At 37.1% G+C, this 16808-nt stretch overlaps 1 protein-coding gene across 1 annotated transcript in view; it reads left to right on the forward strand.

Moving 5' to 3' along the window:
* Positions 1-16808, forward strand: part of LOC139713064 (uncharacterized) — a 141296-nt gene that overhangs the window by 66952 nt on the left and 57536 nt on the right. Inside the window, exon 4 of the mRNA XM_071624829.1 lies at positions 13039-13111. Coding sequence (XP_071480930.1) covers positions 13039-13111 — 73 coding nt within the window. The remainder of the gene's footprint in view (positions 1-13038; positions 13112-16808) is intronic.

Genomic DNA, 16808 nt, shown 5'->3' on the forward strand with positions numbered 1-16808 from the left:
TTGCATTTTCGCACTACTTCTGGCTAGCATGAATTCTAAAACGTGCAAAAATGTCCTCACAATTTTCTCTGCCCATTATGAGTGGGTTGACAATTGTGCAGCATTAATTCAACAACTTGTGAATATGTCTTTGAACTACTCAGCGCGAAAAATATATCACACGAAAATATTGATGCTTACAGTACATTAGAGAAAGATGTGATGGAGATGTTGGCTTCATTGAATCTGCACCAATCAGAAAGAAATATTTTACAGAAATTTGCCACTTTGAGAAAAAAATAGGAACTGATATTTTCTTTAAATGTATTGCCCATTTGAGAAATTGGTTCTACATTAAGCAATGAAATGGCTCTTAAAATGTGTTGCCAAATTTGAGGAATTGGTAGGACAAAAAAAAAAGTTTTCTTCTCTACATTGAGAAATAATAACGATGAGTAATAGATGTTATCATGTAAAGAAATGGCATCAAACCACAGAAGTGTGATTTTCTTGAACTTTGTGGTTGAACATGAAATGCCAAAACATCGTGAACAAGTTTATCGTGATGTGGAGTATCCTGTAAAAACGTGCACAAACCGAGAATTACTGCAAAGAATGCTTTCACAAGCTGATGTAGGTAATGATGAACTTTCATTAAGGAATGACTGTAGCAGGATCTGGTTTCTTAGAACAAAGCCCATTACTACGCGCTACCGATCATTCCGATTATATTTCTGATAACGATTATCATACCCGAAAATAAACTCTCCAGCAGCTGAACTTGGCCAGTGCCATGCGACCATTAATTGATTTGATAACCACTCCGTGGTGAGCAAGTTTCCTGCAATAGCTCCGTCAGTACGGTAGTGATGTCAATTGCTCTCGGCGGGAACTCCTCAATTACAAATGATGTCGCGGAGATAACGTGCAACAGGGTGTCGTTGTTTCGTCCGAAACAGCCATAAAGTTCCCACCACATTTTATCCCCCTCCCTCCTTTAAAGTGTGCTTTTCCTTGAGGGCGACTAAACTGTGACGTAGAGTTTGGTTAGAGTGACGGAGTTCGGCGTCATCGCCTGGACTGTGTTCTAGTTTGTTGTTGTGCCAGCCACGTTGTGAGATTAGTGTGGCATAAGTAGTAGCCTGAGTTCCAGCCTTGCAGACATTTTTTGTGTTGCAACATTATTTGTTTTTCTCTATTTGGTAAACTTTTTTCCATTGATTTTTTTTTTTTTTTTTGATCAGGGCGTTTGTCATTTTTTCCCTGTAAGGATCATACTTGTGAACAAAATTCCACGAATTACTTTCATGTTTGACACGATAAGTGTAGGCCTTGATATCCTTACATCCCATGGGTTATATATATTCCAACACTTGCCATGATTGGATTGGTTTTTAGAAATTATTTTCAAATATTTTTCTTGATTCTGTATCAAAGTGCTATTCTCCCATCAACGCCAAATTTTGCGATACTGATCAACCCGTTGAGGACGAGTCCTGATTATACTCGGGCAGGTGTCTATGAGAAATGCATGTTGTAGCAAAATCAGTCCATCCTCAATGGATTAAAGTTAACCTATGCTGTAAGTTCAGTATACTATGGCGTGGTGAAATATATGTCAGTCAGTATTTAGGCCTATATCTTTGATGTGGTTGCGTAATTGTTGAGATCTCTCTGTACTTTTGAATCTGAATTTGTCACCACTATTAGATTTGAGAGTTGAGAAGAAAGGGAGAAAAAAATATATATATTGCTCATCTCCTTTAATGAAGACTATTATATAAACCTTTTTTTTTAGCCGTGAACTCATTGTGGTTTCTCACGATTATTCCCTCCCCTTCCAAACTGTGTTCTCTCAGGGGGCGTGACGTCAGACGAGGGAGCCGTTCTATTTATGACATATTTTCAGATCATTTACATAGAGAGATGCCCTGATAGAATTCCGAATGAGGTGATAAGAGATTTATGTGCATGTTTACGTGTATGTCAGTGATTATTGTCTTTATTGCTTGCGTTTATTCAGATCTTATTGAAAAGATAGGAAGCTTTATGATATAAAGAGGGCAAGTCTGCAAATCTGAGGAAGTTTGCTGAATGGGGTCTCTGACAATTTTTTCTCACAATGTATAAAAGAGAGAAATTTTTCAACAATATGTAATTTATGGGGACATGGGAGAAGCAGTTCATCTTACCTCTTTTATTTACATCATATTCATGTTTAATCTGCTTGATCATGTCTGATCATTGAATAAACTGACAGCCTAGAACAGTAATAGTAGAAGTGTATTGATTTGTATTGAAATTAGAAGGGCCATTTATACCAACGGTTCAAAATTGCAACATGAGAAAACTCACAGCATTACATGGAAAGTTTCAACAACTGTGCCAAAGCCATGCCAAACATTGTCAGAAGACTTTGCACGAAGTATGATCTTTCTACCTTGTGTGAAGTTTACTGCACAGATTTAAAGAAGAAATTTCATCACTGTTAACTTTTTTGTGACTTCCACTCAATATTTGGATTACTTCCTGTTCCCAATTGCTCCATATGATTTGAGAAATCCACAAAATTTCATTTTTTAAAAATGAAAATTATGCCCTCCTTCAATTCGGTACTGATAAATGTAGGGTAACGTTATACCCCCTGCTCTCTGAAAGAGGTAAAGTCCAGTGCTCTTTCATTATGCTACAAAAATGAAAAATGCAACTGTATGTTGAATACTGTCATATTTTCTTTTAATATATCGTTGTCCTACAGTTACATCATGAACTGTTGTAGTCTTCTCATCCAGCGATGGCTTTACAGATGCTTTAAAGTTTTAGAGCTTTTGAACTAATTTTTAACATTTTCTTCAATGGACAAACTTCTCTGATGCGTTCTACCAGTATTTGCTGCATTCACTCAATCTACATCAATGTTTTTGTTCATTTCCCTTTAAAGTTTTGTTGTTTTTATGCTCTTGGTGCACCCTCATATATAATAACTTTGGACCTATGTCTAGAATATCATTTAATATCTGGCAGATTATTTTAGCTGGCATGAACAGATGAAGATATTGTTTAACTGTTCTTGTTTTGTTTTTTTCCATCGTCACCAATAGAATGCTTTTCATGAGTTTTAGGCCAATGAGGATGCAACTAATGTTGTAACGTTTCATGCTGTTGAGTATTGCGCAGTCGACGACATGTTTCCAGGGATAATTTGCATAAAGACGAAACAAGAGCATTGTTTCAACAACTGTGCCCTCAAATGCAAACAGGTGGTACATGAAGAGATTTTGATGTCGAGACACAGTGGCAGGGAGAGGTGTAAAGCGAGTATGGCCAGCCTCTGCAAGTCGATGTCTAGTATAAAGCAGATGATACAAACGCAGAGTTTAAAGGGATGGTACAGTTTCGGTTGAGATGGGGCTTCAGGTTTCCAACTTTTTTTTGATGATGATGATTTGTGGAGATAATGAGAATCCTCTCATGAAATATGAAATAGCAAAGGGCCCAGAATTCTAAGATGAATTTGAAGTTTATTTGATGAAAGCTGGTTCTGAAATGGCTGAGATATCCACAACAAAGTGATCATAAAGATGGGACCCAACTTGGGATCTCTTTGTTTTACTTTGTTTTTGGATATCTCAGCCATTTCGAAACCGATTTTCATCAAATAAACTTTGAATTTCTCTTAGAATTATGTGCTCTTTAACATTTCATTAAGTTTTTTTTTTTTTCCGAAGTATCGTACAAAAAGTTAAAAGCTGAACCCTTACTTCAACCAACGCTATACCATCTCTTTAATGTGGTGGCAGGCAACAGCAGCGTGTGAATTTTGCCAAGAAAACAGCATGTCTTGAGACTCTGTTTTAAAGCCTTGAGTAAAGTTGGAGCTCTAAATTGTACTTGAAGAGAAATTGCACTCTGAATGATCACTTGCAGAAATGGATACATGTCCTTTTTTTTTTTAGAGTGTAGGCCTGAATATCAAAATAATTGAAAAAAATCTGAGTATCTGCTGAATATATAGGCCTGATGCAGACACACACACACACACACACACACACACACACACACACACAAATGTACGAGTTAAGTTCCACTTTTATTTTAACCCGTTGAGGACGAGTCCCGAGTATACTCGGGCAGGGGTCTATGGGAAATGCGTGTTGTAGCAAAATCAGCCCGTCCTCCATGGGTTAAATTCAAAGAAAGTATTCCTTAGATATCATATCTCAACTCGAAACTCCCCGAGAAACTTATAACCTTAATGGTCAGAATGCACGAAGGCAGTTGAGATTTAGTCTATGAATAAAGCAAAGTTTGATTGCATAAAGCATGTGACAAATCACATACTTCAACAGACATCCAATAATAATAAACATTATATACATGTTGACATGCTTAACAGTGTACGCCTACTTCACACTGTTTTTAGGCTGTGGATGTAATTTAAACCATGGTTTGAATGTAAACTACCTGTGTTTGAATTGTAAGGAATGAATACAATTTACACAACTTGTATGTTGTTCATTTTTTTTTTTTACTCATTTCATTTTTACAGGCTTGTGACGCATGTATCAAGTTGAGTAATGATAAGGAAAAAGTTTGGCGACAGTCATGGAAATGTTTAAGAACTCAGCCTATTCTTTAGCATGCGGGGTGGGGTTTGGGGGCTGGCACTTGCTTTGCTCCATTTACACAAGCCTCAATGGGTGATCAAGGTCCATGTACATTGTATCTCTTTTCTCCTCCTGGAATTGGAGATGTGTTCGTCACTTCTTCTTTTTTTTTCTGCTGACTGGTCTGTGTCAAGTTTTACAAGACCAAAAAAAAAAAAAAAAATGCTCACAGTGTCCCATGCGGCGGAGGCGCAGACAGGGGGGTGAAATATGAGCCTGGGGGCTGTCATTCATTTTATATTTAGGAATTTGACTAAAGCGTCTGGTATGTGTCAAGAGTCTATGGTTGTCCCCGAATCTCATTTTCTCCGCTCTCTATGTATTGCGTCGTTTTCTCTTCTCCCCTCTCTCGAGGTAATTCAGGCGATGGCTGTCTGCCTGTGTATTCTGCAACAAGATGAGGCATGTGTTGTATATATCTCCCCATTTTGTAAATGTGGTTGGATTGTTGTCTACTGTCTTTGATGCCTCTTCTCCCCTCCTGCCCCCCCCCCCACCCCACCCCCATTCTTGAATGTGATTCAGCGCAGAGCCCCAGGCCCCTGTGACTTTGCTCTCCGCTGATTCCTTGGTTCAGGATTTATGATGCACTAAAGTTCAGAGTGCAGGGACGGCAGTGCATGGACTTTCTGCTTTGCTGGCAGTTTCTTGGCCGCTTGCGCAGGTGTGTCCTACTCGGACAGTTTGGACGTTTCTTGGGCGGGTGTGCGTAAACCTGTGATGTTATACACGGGCTATCCCTGTCTGACAGTACCTCAACAGTGCCACCTGAACTCTGCTCTGTGGGATTTTACGATAACATTTACAGTGTGGATTTTTAACCTCATGTCAGGTATTCAGAGTAAGTGACAGAAGTATCAGATCTTTATCACTGAAAGATCTATTCTTGGTTCTGTGCTAGTAGAAGTCCTGCTCAATTATTTCAAGAAAGTCACTTTTCTTACATTTTTCCTCAGTAGGATATTCTGTGTAGCAAGTGTGTTTGGAGATGGAATAAGGTCAAGTGAATCTGAATAATTGCTAATGCATTTTTTTTTTTGTCAACAAGTTTGTTTTGGCGAATGCAAGCTATTAAAGGTAGGGGATACCTTTTACAGACCTCACAAAATGCAGCAAAACATTAAATATGAACCTCAGGGGACTTGCTTAGGCCACTGCTCAGAAATTTGGAAGTCAACAGTTATCTAAAATTTGAATAATGCACAAAACTCAACTACTCAGTAGTTCTGTGTGTCAGCCACACTTAAGCCTTTTTGTTGCATTCTTCTGTATTTGTGATCTATAAACACAAATCTAAAAGTACAAGAGCTGATGTAATAACATATAGAGTGTGTGGTAAGAATGTATATAGAAATGTTTGTAAGTGTTGATGAACTTTCTTCACAAAATATACATGATGGACACACATGCAGTACATGGGTCTGCAAAGGTAGCCTAGTAATGTACTGGAATTTACGGTGAGCCCCGAAAACAATTCAATTCAAAATCTAACCGTCAAAAAAATGTACTAAATGTTACCTTCCACTTTCAATACTTTATGGGAGTTTCTAAAATGATATTCTCTTCAACATACCACTGTATTTATACAACTCTTCATTTAAGGCGTGCAAATGGGATTCCCTACCTTTAAAGCCAAGTAACAAAGTTTGCTGGAGACTTCATGTTGTGTGCTTAAGCTACCATCAGGATTAAGGGTATGTGGGACTGTGCAGGTATAGGCCTAATGAAAGACGTTAGATGTATTATACACGTTTGTGTGTGTACATGTATATATATGTGTGTTGGTATGTTTTTATGTACTAGTTATGAAGAGAAAATTATAACACTTAAAATGACAGTCCAAATGTTGCTCTATACTATAACATTGATTATACTGATTTAAGGGACTGTACAGTACTGGTTGAGGTGGGGATTCATGTTTTGAACATTCCTAAGTGACATAATGAGAAACCTTTTTGAAATATGGAAGAGCATGTAATTTTAAGGATTCAGCATTTATTAGATGAAAATTAGTTTTCAAATGGCTGAAATATCCAAAAAAAAAAATGATGATAATAATAAAAGGCGACAGGCCACGCCTTTTATTAGGATGTCTTTGTTTCACCTTGTTTTTGGATATCTCAGTCATTTCGAAACTGATTTTCAACAAATAAACTTTTGATACCCCTTAGAATTACATGCTCTTTGACAACTCATAGAGTGGTTTCTGAATATCTCGCAAAATGTTAAAAGCTAAATCCTCGCCTCGACTACACACCCTTTAACGTTTTTATATTGGTTGTTTTTATCCCTAACTCACATATAAGAACTGTTTTGAAGCACTAAAGCTAGGTTTTTGTTTCATCTGCAAATGGCAAATAATGCCTTTAACCCGTTTAGGACGGACTGATTTTGCTACAACACGCGTTTCCCATAGACACCTGCCCGAGTTTACTCGGGACTCGTCCTCAACGGGTTAATACAATCATTGCAAAGAACGAAAAGTCATAAATCTCATCCACTATGCCACATTTCTTGACTAAACTGCCATACTGTGTTTGAGTGGGAAAGCTTTTCTAAATAACCCTGCCTCAAAAAGTACAATTCATAGTCAAAATGTGCATCGTCTATGCTCATCAAACATTTAAGCGCACATAAATAGCATCATGTGAGTACATGGATGGAGACTTTTTATTTATTCAAAGACGAGACGTCTTTCCCCTGAGGCTACTTTGGTGGGCTTTGATGGAATACCATCTTCCATTAGATTGATTTTTTTTTTCAAAAGTATAGCTCTGATTAATCTTTTTTGATTTCCACTAGAAAAGTCTCTATGGCATGTACTGAGGCCATTAGATATCATTTCAAAAAGTCGCAGGCAGATGGCATATGTGCCTTTTGATACAATTATGTCAACACTACTGATCATTCGATTGTACTTTTGAGCCAAAATGATGTCTGGATTTGATCCATGAGATGCAAAAAATGAACCTCCACCTGGTGTGCCCAGTGGCTATGCAAACTGGATTCAGTTTGTAAGATAGGAAAAAAGGTACTGTATTTCTGTATTCAAATCACAGTTTTGCATTTTTCATTTTTGCTGTTTTGTGTGCATTTTTTATTTCGCTGTTTTGTATATGAAAGTAGATGTAGTAAACTTTTAAGTAGGTCGCAGAGTATAGAGGGGGCAGTCTAAAGAATATTTTAGCCTTCTGATAATTACCATCAGCACTACTACTTCTACTACATGTACTACTACTAACTACGTACTACTACTACTACTACTACTACTACTACTACTACTACTACTACTACTACTACTACTACTACAGTCACTACTACCTCAGGTACTGCAAATGACAGTGATAGTAATAATCATAATGCTGTTACTGATGATACTATAGATGCATACATTCAAGCTATGAATGATGATAGTCATGCACTACTGCCAATACCACCATTACCGCAAATGACAAAGATATTGTCAATGTTTTAGCTAATAATACACAAAAATGTGTAAGTAGATGCATGCATTCAAACTGCAGATAGGGATCATCTTCTCATATGGCACCACAAGAAAAAGATCACAACTGCAAGTGCTGATGATAATAATTATGATAATTTGTTAATGATTGTGAATGTTACAACATTTCAAACCAATGTTAAGGTAATGTCCATAGGCCTAATGGTAATTACAGTATTTAGATAGAATGTTTGAATAAGAAACTTATTTTGAGGCGGTAGTAAAAGAGTTTGACAGTTATTCTTATTGCAACATGAAAATACTAAGTAAACTTCCAAGAAATATGAGTACATTGTAGGCCTATCTTTCCCAGTTCTCATAACCACAGGCCAAGGAATCCTTGCCTTTTTCAAATGGACTCGATTCTGACTCAAAAGAAAAAGGGACACATGCAAGTGGAATTTTGTGAAATTGGAAGTCAGAACAAAGGGCTATACGCTTAATATACTTTTTTTAAACTGTGCGTGACTTGCTATTGTAGTTTAACGCAGTAAGGACGCTTTGAGTAGGTACCCAGTGAACCCATCGGTGATGGGACACTTAGAGGGTCTGCACACAGTCTATGACAGTATCACAATCTGGTTGAGAGTGGGTTAAATCCAAAGATCCAGAAGATTGCAGTAATGTGAGATATATAGCCGCCACAAATTGCATGCGATTGTCCCCTCCATTTGGCTACACAACATTGAGACAACCGCAGCCTGGAGAATCAAGTATATGTATATGCCCCGAGTGAAAATAAACAGGAGAAATTTGAAATGAATTTATGGGCTCTTCGCATTATGACAGCACTTTTTTTTATTATATCCAAGCCCCCTAGAGTTATTGGTATGTCTGTCGCTTTTCCTGCCAAAAGTTGAAGTGCACCTCCTCATGCTAGGAAAGGCTAGTCTTCTTTCCAGGAGTTCAGAATTCTAACTTTGACTGACAGACATTCCTACATTTTGTTCTTAAGGAATAGTGTAATCGTGGTTGAGGTGAGAATTCACCTTTCTACCTTTTGCAAGATACTTACAAACCACTACATTAAGTGGTGAAAAACATATAATTCTAAGAGGAATTCAAAATTCATTTGATGAAAATTGGTTTTGAAGTGTCTAAGATAACCAAAAACAAAGAAAAACAAAGAAATCCCAATAAAAGGTGGGTCCCACCCTTTATTAGGATTGCTTTGTTTTGGATATTATCAAATATCATCAAATAAACTTTGAATTCCTCTAAGAATTATATGGTCATTCATATTTCATAAGAAGTTTCTCATTATCTCAAAAAATCTTCATTAAAAAAAAAATGTAGGAAACCTCAAGCCCCGTCTCAACTGAAACTGTACCGTCCCTTTACCTGGATCCTTTGCCATCTTTACAACAAGAAAGTGAAATGTCTCATAATTTGCATAGCCTGGATATTCAAAGCCATCAACTTGGGTTTTGCTGCAAGCTTCTCCTGCGTTTGGATACCAAGTAATTCCTTGTCTCAGGTGATGGCCCTTTTTTGATCGATTTTTACCTTTACAGATTGCAGTTTATGTCAGGAAAGATTTGTAGGTGTATATGAATTCATCATTAAAAATAAAAATGAATAATGATTGTTTGACTCAAGTTGAATCGTCTAAATTTTTAGGTCTTTATATTGACCATGAATTAACATGGAAATATCACATAGAGTATTTATCCAAGATGCTTTCGAGAAATACTGGGATCTTGAATAAGCTAAAGTATTTTTTTCCCAAGTATATTTTTAAAAATTTATATTCAACGCTTATTCTACCCTATCTCAGTTACGGTATACTTGCCTGGGGTAACTGTGCCAAATTACACATTGATAAAATTTTCGAACTACAAAAACGGACTATTCGTTCAGTTAATCTAGCCGATTTTTATTGTCACACGAATTGTTTTTTCTTTGAGAACAGACTCCTTAAGGTTGCTGACTTGTTTTTATACAACTTAGGCACATTTATGTTTCAGTTATCAGCCAACGGCTTGCCTGACGTATTTACCCATATGTTTCAGAAAAACTATGCCGTCCATGCTTACCCCATAAGACAAAGAGATTCATTTCACCTTCCACGTACTCGCACACTCCTTGCTCAAAAAAAAACAATTAATTCTACCGGACCTAAATTCTGGAATGATCTTCCCACCGACTTAATCAATTGCTCTAGTATGTTTACATTATCATCAAATAAACTTTGAATTCCTCTAAGAATTATATACTCTTTCATATTCCATAAGAAGTTTCTCATTATCTCTAAAAATCTTCATTAAAAAAAAATGGTGGAAACCTCAAGCCCTGTCTCAACTGAAACTGTACCGTCCCTTTACCCATATCCTCGTCATCTTTACAACAAGAAAGTGAAATGTCTAATAATTTGCATAGCCTGGATATTTCAAAGCCATCAACTTGGGTTTTGCTGCAAGCTTCTCCTGGGTTTGGATACCAAGTAATTCCTTGTCTCAGGTGAAGGCCCTTTTTTGATTGATTTTTACCTTTGCAGATTGCAGTTTATGTCAAGAAAGATTTGTAGATGAATTCATCATGAATTTGTTCAGATGGAGCTCTTTGGAATTTCATAACTGTAGGTGTAGGCTTGTTTACAGTCAAAGGGAAGTGGGGAAGGATGATTTTATGCAGACAAAACTATAGGAATGGCATACAAACAACAGGTGTATATAAACAATATGTGTGTGTGTATATATATATATATATATATATATATATATATATATATATATATATATATATATATATATATATATGTATGTATATTATAAGGGCCTATACTTTAGACAAAAGGTGGCCCAACTTCTGTGAATTTGATTAGCACATACAGCTAAACATTTGATACAGCGCTACATCCACCCAGCTTATGCATCACAATTATGTTGTTCTGTACAATGTATAATCATCTGTATGGTGTTTCCTGTGGAAACTAAGGCTTCCAACGATACCTGTTCCGACAAGGCCTCGGAAATGAAGAAACTGATCGTACAATCTGAATGTAAAAAAACAAACAAACCCAAATCTTGTGGTTCGTTTCATATCTTATTGCGGGGCAGGCAATGAACTGACAGCGACGTTTGATGAGAAGGTGGCGAGAGCCGAATTTATTGCAATGTCTCGGAAGTTCGTTTCTACTTTTGTCCCAGTCTGGACCAGTGAAAAGAGAAAAAAAAAAGAGAAAAAAAAAAGAGAAAAAAAAATCCCGGCAGAGAATACCTTGCAGCCTCTGGACTCGCAGCATGCACTTATTATTCACTGTCATCCACCGCAAGGTTCTCCTCTGATATTGACTTCAGTCATGTTCAATTCAGTATTAAATTTAATGCAGACCAACAAAACATCTTGACCTGGGTAGTAAAAAGATTTGATGATTGTGTAATCATCAGTCAAACCTCATGGAGTATCAGTTTCATTTCCATGCTTATAACAGAGCATGGTAACTTTTGTGCATATCAATGTACTAGTATCAATTATTCAGGATGCTGGCAACAAAGGGATCTGTATTTCTCCATTAACCCATTGAGGACGATTTGATTTTGCTACAACATGCATTTCCCATAGACACCTGCCCAAGTATACTCGGGACTTGGGCTTCATGTGTATATTTTGAGTAACAGGTGTTATTATTGTTATAATTATCTTTATTATTATTATTATTATCAATATTATTATTATCATTGTTATCATTATTATCATTATTACTATTATCATTATTATTATTATTATTATCATTATTATTATTATTATTATTATTATCATCATCATTATTATCGTTATTATTATTATTGTTGTTATTATTATTATTATTATTATTATTATTATTATTATTATTATTATTATTATTATTATTATTGATCAGGCTATTGGACACGTATATCATATTCAAATGATACAAAACTTATAACTACAAAAGATTATAATGAATGAACCAAATCTCAACTTTGTTTTTCAATTGTACCATCTTTAGTGCACTTTGTGAAAATACCAGAGAAGACAAAGATATAAATGAATCCATATGGCTATTGGATCTTTCTTCTAGCCACAGAGATTTTTTTTTCAAAACAAAGAGTAATTGTAATGTTCAAAAACACATCAAAAGTATTTCAGTTACGCTCAAAACATGGTCAGCACCTGGTGCAATAGGATAGGTATTCAAATAATTAATCAGACATTGGCTACTAGGAGAATGTGAACCCGTTTGTAAGCACTGTTTGACGTACATGGAAAAAAAAAGTTGTAATTCTTGAAAGCATCCCTTAGGGCTTTGAGGAATCAAAGTTTTGAAGTGGATCGGCTCCAGGAGCTGCCCTTGAGTTGGGATTATTCAAACTACGCTAATCGGACATGTGTAATGGCTGATTGTGGCATCTCTTACAATTATCTTCTAGTGACCTTTTGGACTCTTTTCGTGGTTTCTTGCAGTTTGCCGAAGCAGACTCCGGCGGCCAACGACCAAAATATCATAAACATTGGAGATAGGGGGATGACACACAGCCCTATGACTAACATAGCTGCTTTGTTTATCATTGATTGGCGAAGATCAGATCTCGGGGGCTAATTCCTCGCGCGATTAAAGCTGACGTGTAGAGTCTCCCCCGTCTGTGTTTGACTCATCTCAGCTCGTTTGTAGCTCTAGCCGTGTGACAGGCTCCAGGCTAGGTCCATTCTACTGTTTACTCGACTCCGTTCCTGCAGGGACCGTGTTTATGTGTAGTAAAAGGGGGGAGGAGACAGAACTTTTGGGGCTGTTCACGTGCATCATTGTTTCAGCACACTGAGGATTTTAAACCATTCTCCCCTCTCTCTCTCTCTTTCTGTCTTTTCTCTGTCTTTCTTCATTCTTGTCTCTCCCACCTCATCATGGAACATCTTTTCTGGACGGTATAGGAGTGGAGGGAAGGAGCACATCCTAACAGCGGACAACCATCGGAGTATGATGCAATGGCTTCAAACCTTACAGGTGAGTCCAGACAAATTTTGTAAAAGTGGAAAATATTTGCACATTTTGCATCACAAGAAAATAGTGTGAGAATGAAAACTCATGAATATTTTTGCTTGCTAATACTATTCAATGTTTTGATTCTGTGAATTAAAAACTTACAAAATTCATCTTGCCCAGCTGAGCGCAGAAAAGTACTTGCACAAAAGTTTCCACTTTTACAGTAGGTCTAGATGAATCCTGTCAAGACCTTTGGGCAGTTACTAGTATTTTGCAGAAATTATTAGCTTGCCAACAATAAACTGAGGTGTCTGACCATTAGCTGTATCTTGTGAGAATTTTGCAATTATGACTTTAAGGGGGAGAGACTTTGCAGTTGCAAAATTGGCAACATGTGAAAACATGATTTTAATGGTTCTTTTGCGTTCATGGCAATTGAAGAGTTCTGAGATAATGATGTCATTGGAACTGCCAATTTGCATATATTTAGCAAAAATATAAAACTCTGTATAAACTTCATTTTTTTCTTCGATATTAATGAAACTTCTGTTATTTCATTTTTCCGGTTTTACTCTATTTTGTAAAAGTCAGCTTACACGTGATGTGTATAGTGCATTCAGTACAAAAAACAATCCAGTCCCTTGTGGCCTCTAAAAAACATTTCTGAGATGTTGTCAAGAAAATTGATTGGATGATTATACCACATTCACTCATTGTAGCAAGAGCAACTGTCCCATGTTCCCTTAGTGTTCTTTAATTAATGTCAGTATGACATGGCCTGTTGGATGTGATGCGAACATGAAGGGTGACGTTGTAGAGATATTGATGGGACACATTTTGTCGTGTGACCCTTATCTTATCCATGTCATCACTTGTATGGATTGAGAGAAGGGGATGGGGGAATGAGATTGGGAGAAAGGTGTCACATTTCTGGTTTAATCAAGAAGTGCTTGAAGTTCACATTCCCAGGGTGAATCGGTTACACCAGTCTTATGGAACCCATGACACAGGAAGTTCTCTCTGCATGTGACAGAGTGGGATGACCTTTTGTGCCCCCTCTAGCCTCTTGTCAAGACTCTACACATGTGCAAGAGTCAACTGTTCCATCAGTGTTGGTTTCCAGGAAAATCGTAGAATTGGGTTTTCAACACTTCGTCTCTTTGCTGAAGATTGCTTCTTGCTCCCTGCTCTGTCACACAACTTTAGGTCAGATTCTGCCATCAGTCGATGTCAGGTGACTTTTCAGTGGTCAAGTGCAAATTTGGATTAGCTGTAGAATAAGACTAGATCAAGGAAAGGGGGGTGGGGGTGGGGGTTAGTGTCCAGTTCCATTCGATGCATATTTGACCTCTTTTCTCCAGGCATTCTGGTACACGGCTGTGAAGGGCTATGATCATTGTAGGTAGATGTACTCCAGGATTAGGCCTACCGTGATTTGAAGAGGTGTTTGACCCCGAAAGGCAACATTCTTGAAGCTTTGGAGAGGGGCTCTACAGCCCTCCATTTCCTGGCCAATCATGCTGGCATGCAGTTTCTGCAAATATGCTCATAGGCAGGGGAAACCCCTCTGGAACAGACAGTAATGTCCATCTCCATTGCACATTCATAACCAGTGTGTATCAGGAGTTGCTGTATTTCTATCCATGGTCATTTTGAGTTCAATCTTTGAGATAGCCATGATTTTAACTTACACTAGGGGTTAGTAATGATACTAACATCCCCCAACCAACAAATTATGTATACACAGTGTGTCATATTTGACCAGATGTACACCTATTTGCATGTACACAAAAAAGTCTTGAGGGCAACCTTACCTGAAGAAGAAAGAAAGAAAAAAAAAAACACTGGTCTCAAGTTGGCCAGTGTTGCTTTTGCATTCCTGCACTGTGTTTAGATAATGAAGCACCAAGTGTTTTGCAAATATTTTGCCTGGGTTGTGTGAATCCAGTCAGTCAACATGCATTGTTGAAAACTTTTTCACAGATAACTTTGCAAGTCAGGTCAAAGAATGGGTGGCATTGGTGGAGGGGAGGTTCACTCTTTCAGGAGAACTTATATTGTAATTTTACAAATGTGAAAGACATTTCAAAATGTGTTTCTAGAGTTAAGGAAACTCTTAGTCAGCCAGTATTAAAGGACAAGTCCACCTTCATATACATAAGGATTGAGAGAATGCAGCAATATTAGTAGAACACATCAGTGAAAGTTTGAGGAAAATTGGACAATCCATTTAAAAGTTACGAATATTTTAAGTATCTGCGCAGTCACTGCTGGAAGAGAAGACTACTACAGTGTATGATGTCACATGCGTACAACTATATAAGGAAAATAAAAAGAGAATTTCACAAAACTTTACTTTTTGAATAAAGTGCACATTTCTTTGACGTGCTACTGACGTATGTTAAGGGTAATATCATTCCCCCTGCCTTCTGAAAGAGAGAAGTCGAGTGTTCTTTTGTTATGCGAGAAAAATGGAAATATGTTGAATTTTCTTTATTCTTTCTTTATACCGTTGCACTCATGTGACATCACAAGCTATAGTAGTCTTTTCATCCAGCCGTGACTGAGCAGAAACTTCAAAAATTCATAACTTTTTAACGGATTGTCCAATTTTCCTCAAACTCTCACTGATGTGTTCTACTAATATTGCTGCATTCACTCAACCCACATGTCTATGAAGGTGAACTTGTCCTTTAACTTTCATCAACTTGTCCTTTAAAGTGCAAGAGGCTCTCATAGGACAGCTGGGCCATAAACCTCCTTGATTGTCATTCTAACTTTAATATGTACAGCTCTGAAATCAATTATGTGCAAGAAAATGGGAGATCTACAGTATGATGTCAAACAATTCAGTTTGAAATGCATGCTGAGGATTATGCAAAACTCAAATTTTAACACACCTCGAGACTATGATTTGCCAAACTTGGTTTGATAAACAATTATATAGTTGTAAAAATCATCGGTAAGCCTTTGTGTGCTGTGAGTAATGATTGGCACAGAATACCCCATAGTGTTGTACACACCATCCAAAGTCCCCGGCACAGAAAGGGTTAAGTTTTCTGTCAAACTTGTAAAGACAGAGAGAACCAAAAAAAAACCTTTCATGAGTATGAATTATGTCAGCAATCAAATTGTCAAGCAGTACTGAAGTCTAGTTTCAAAAAAAGATTATCGCACATAGAATAAAATGCTTTTTGTATATTGAATGAATTCAGTTTATTGTGTACATCATCAATTCCCATGACTTCACTCTGTCTTTCTTTGAAATTACCAAAATCATTTTAAAATGCTCCTTTGCAAGCTGTATTAGTAACACGTTAAACTTGGGACCAAATTATGCAAAAGTCTTTGAGTGAGGCTAGAATACATCTAACCCAATGGTATATCCTTTTATCTCAATGTCTCTGCCAAACTGGAAATATATAGGTGACCATACTGCCAGTCATGTTATTCCGCCGGATGTATAAATAAACACCTATTGACGAGAGATAGGTAGAGGGATTCTATTTTTTCCTTGTCGAGCATTTCCTGTCATATAGTTTGAATGCCAAACCTTGTCACCTCTTCTTAAAAAAAAAAGAAAATAATAGCACACAATACTAAGAATACTGAGGGTATTTCAGAACAGAAGCAAGGAAAAATGGCAATGTGATATGATGTCTTTGTTCATTTCTTTATGCCTTTCATTTCACCTTTGTATAAAATGGTGTCACCCTCC

This window comes from Diadema antillarum, unplaced genomic scaffold, assembly GCF_040938485.1.
Source record: "Diadema antillarum isolate AM-2024a unplaced genomic scaffold, OU_Dant_1.0 scf00000042, whole genome shotgun sequence".
Lineage (NCBI taxonomy): Eukaryota > Metazoa > Echinodermata > Echinoidea > Diadematoida > Diadematidae > Diadema > Diadema antillarum.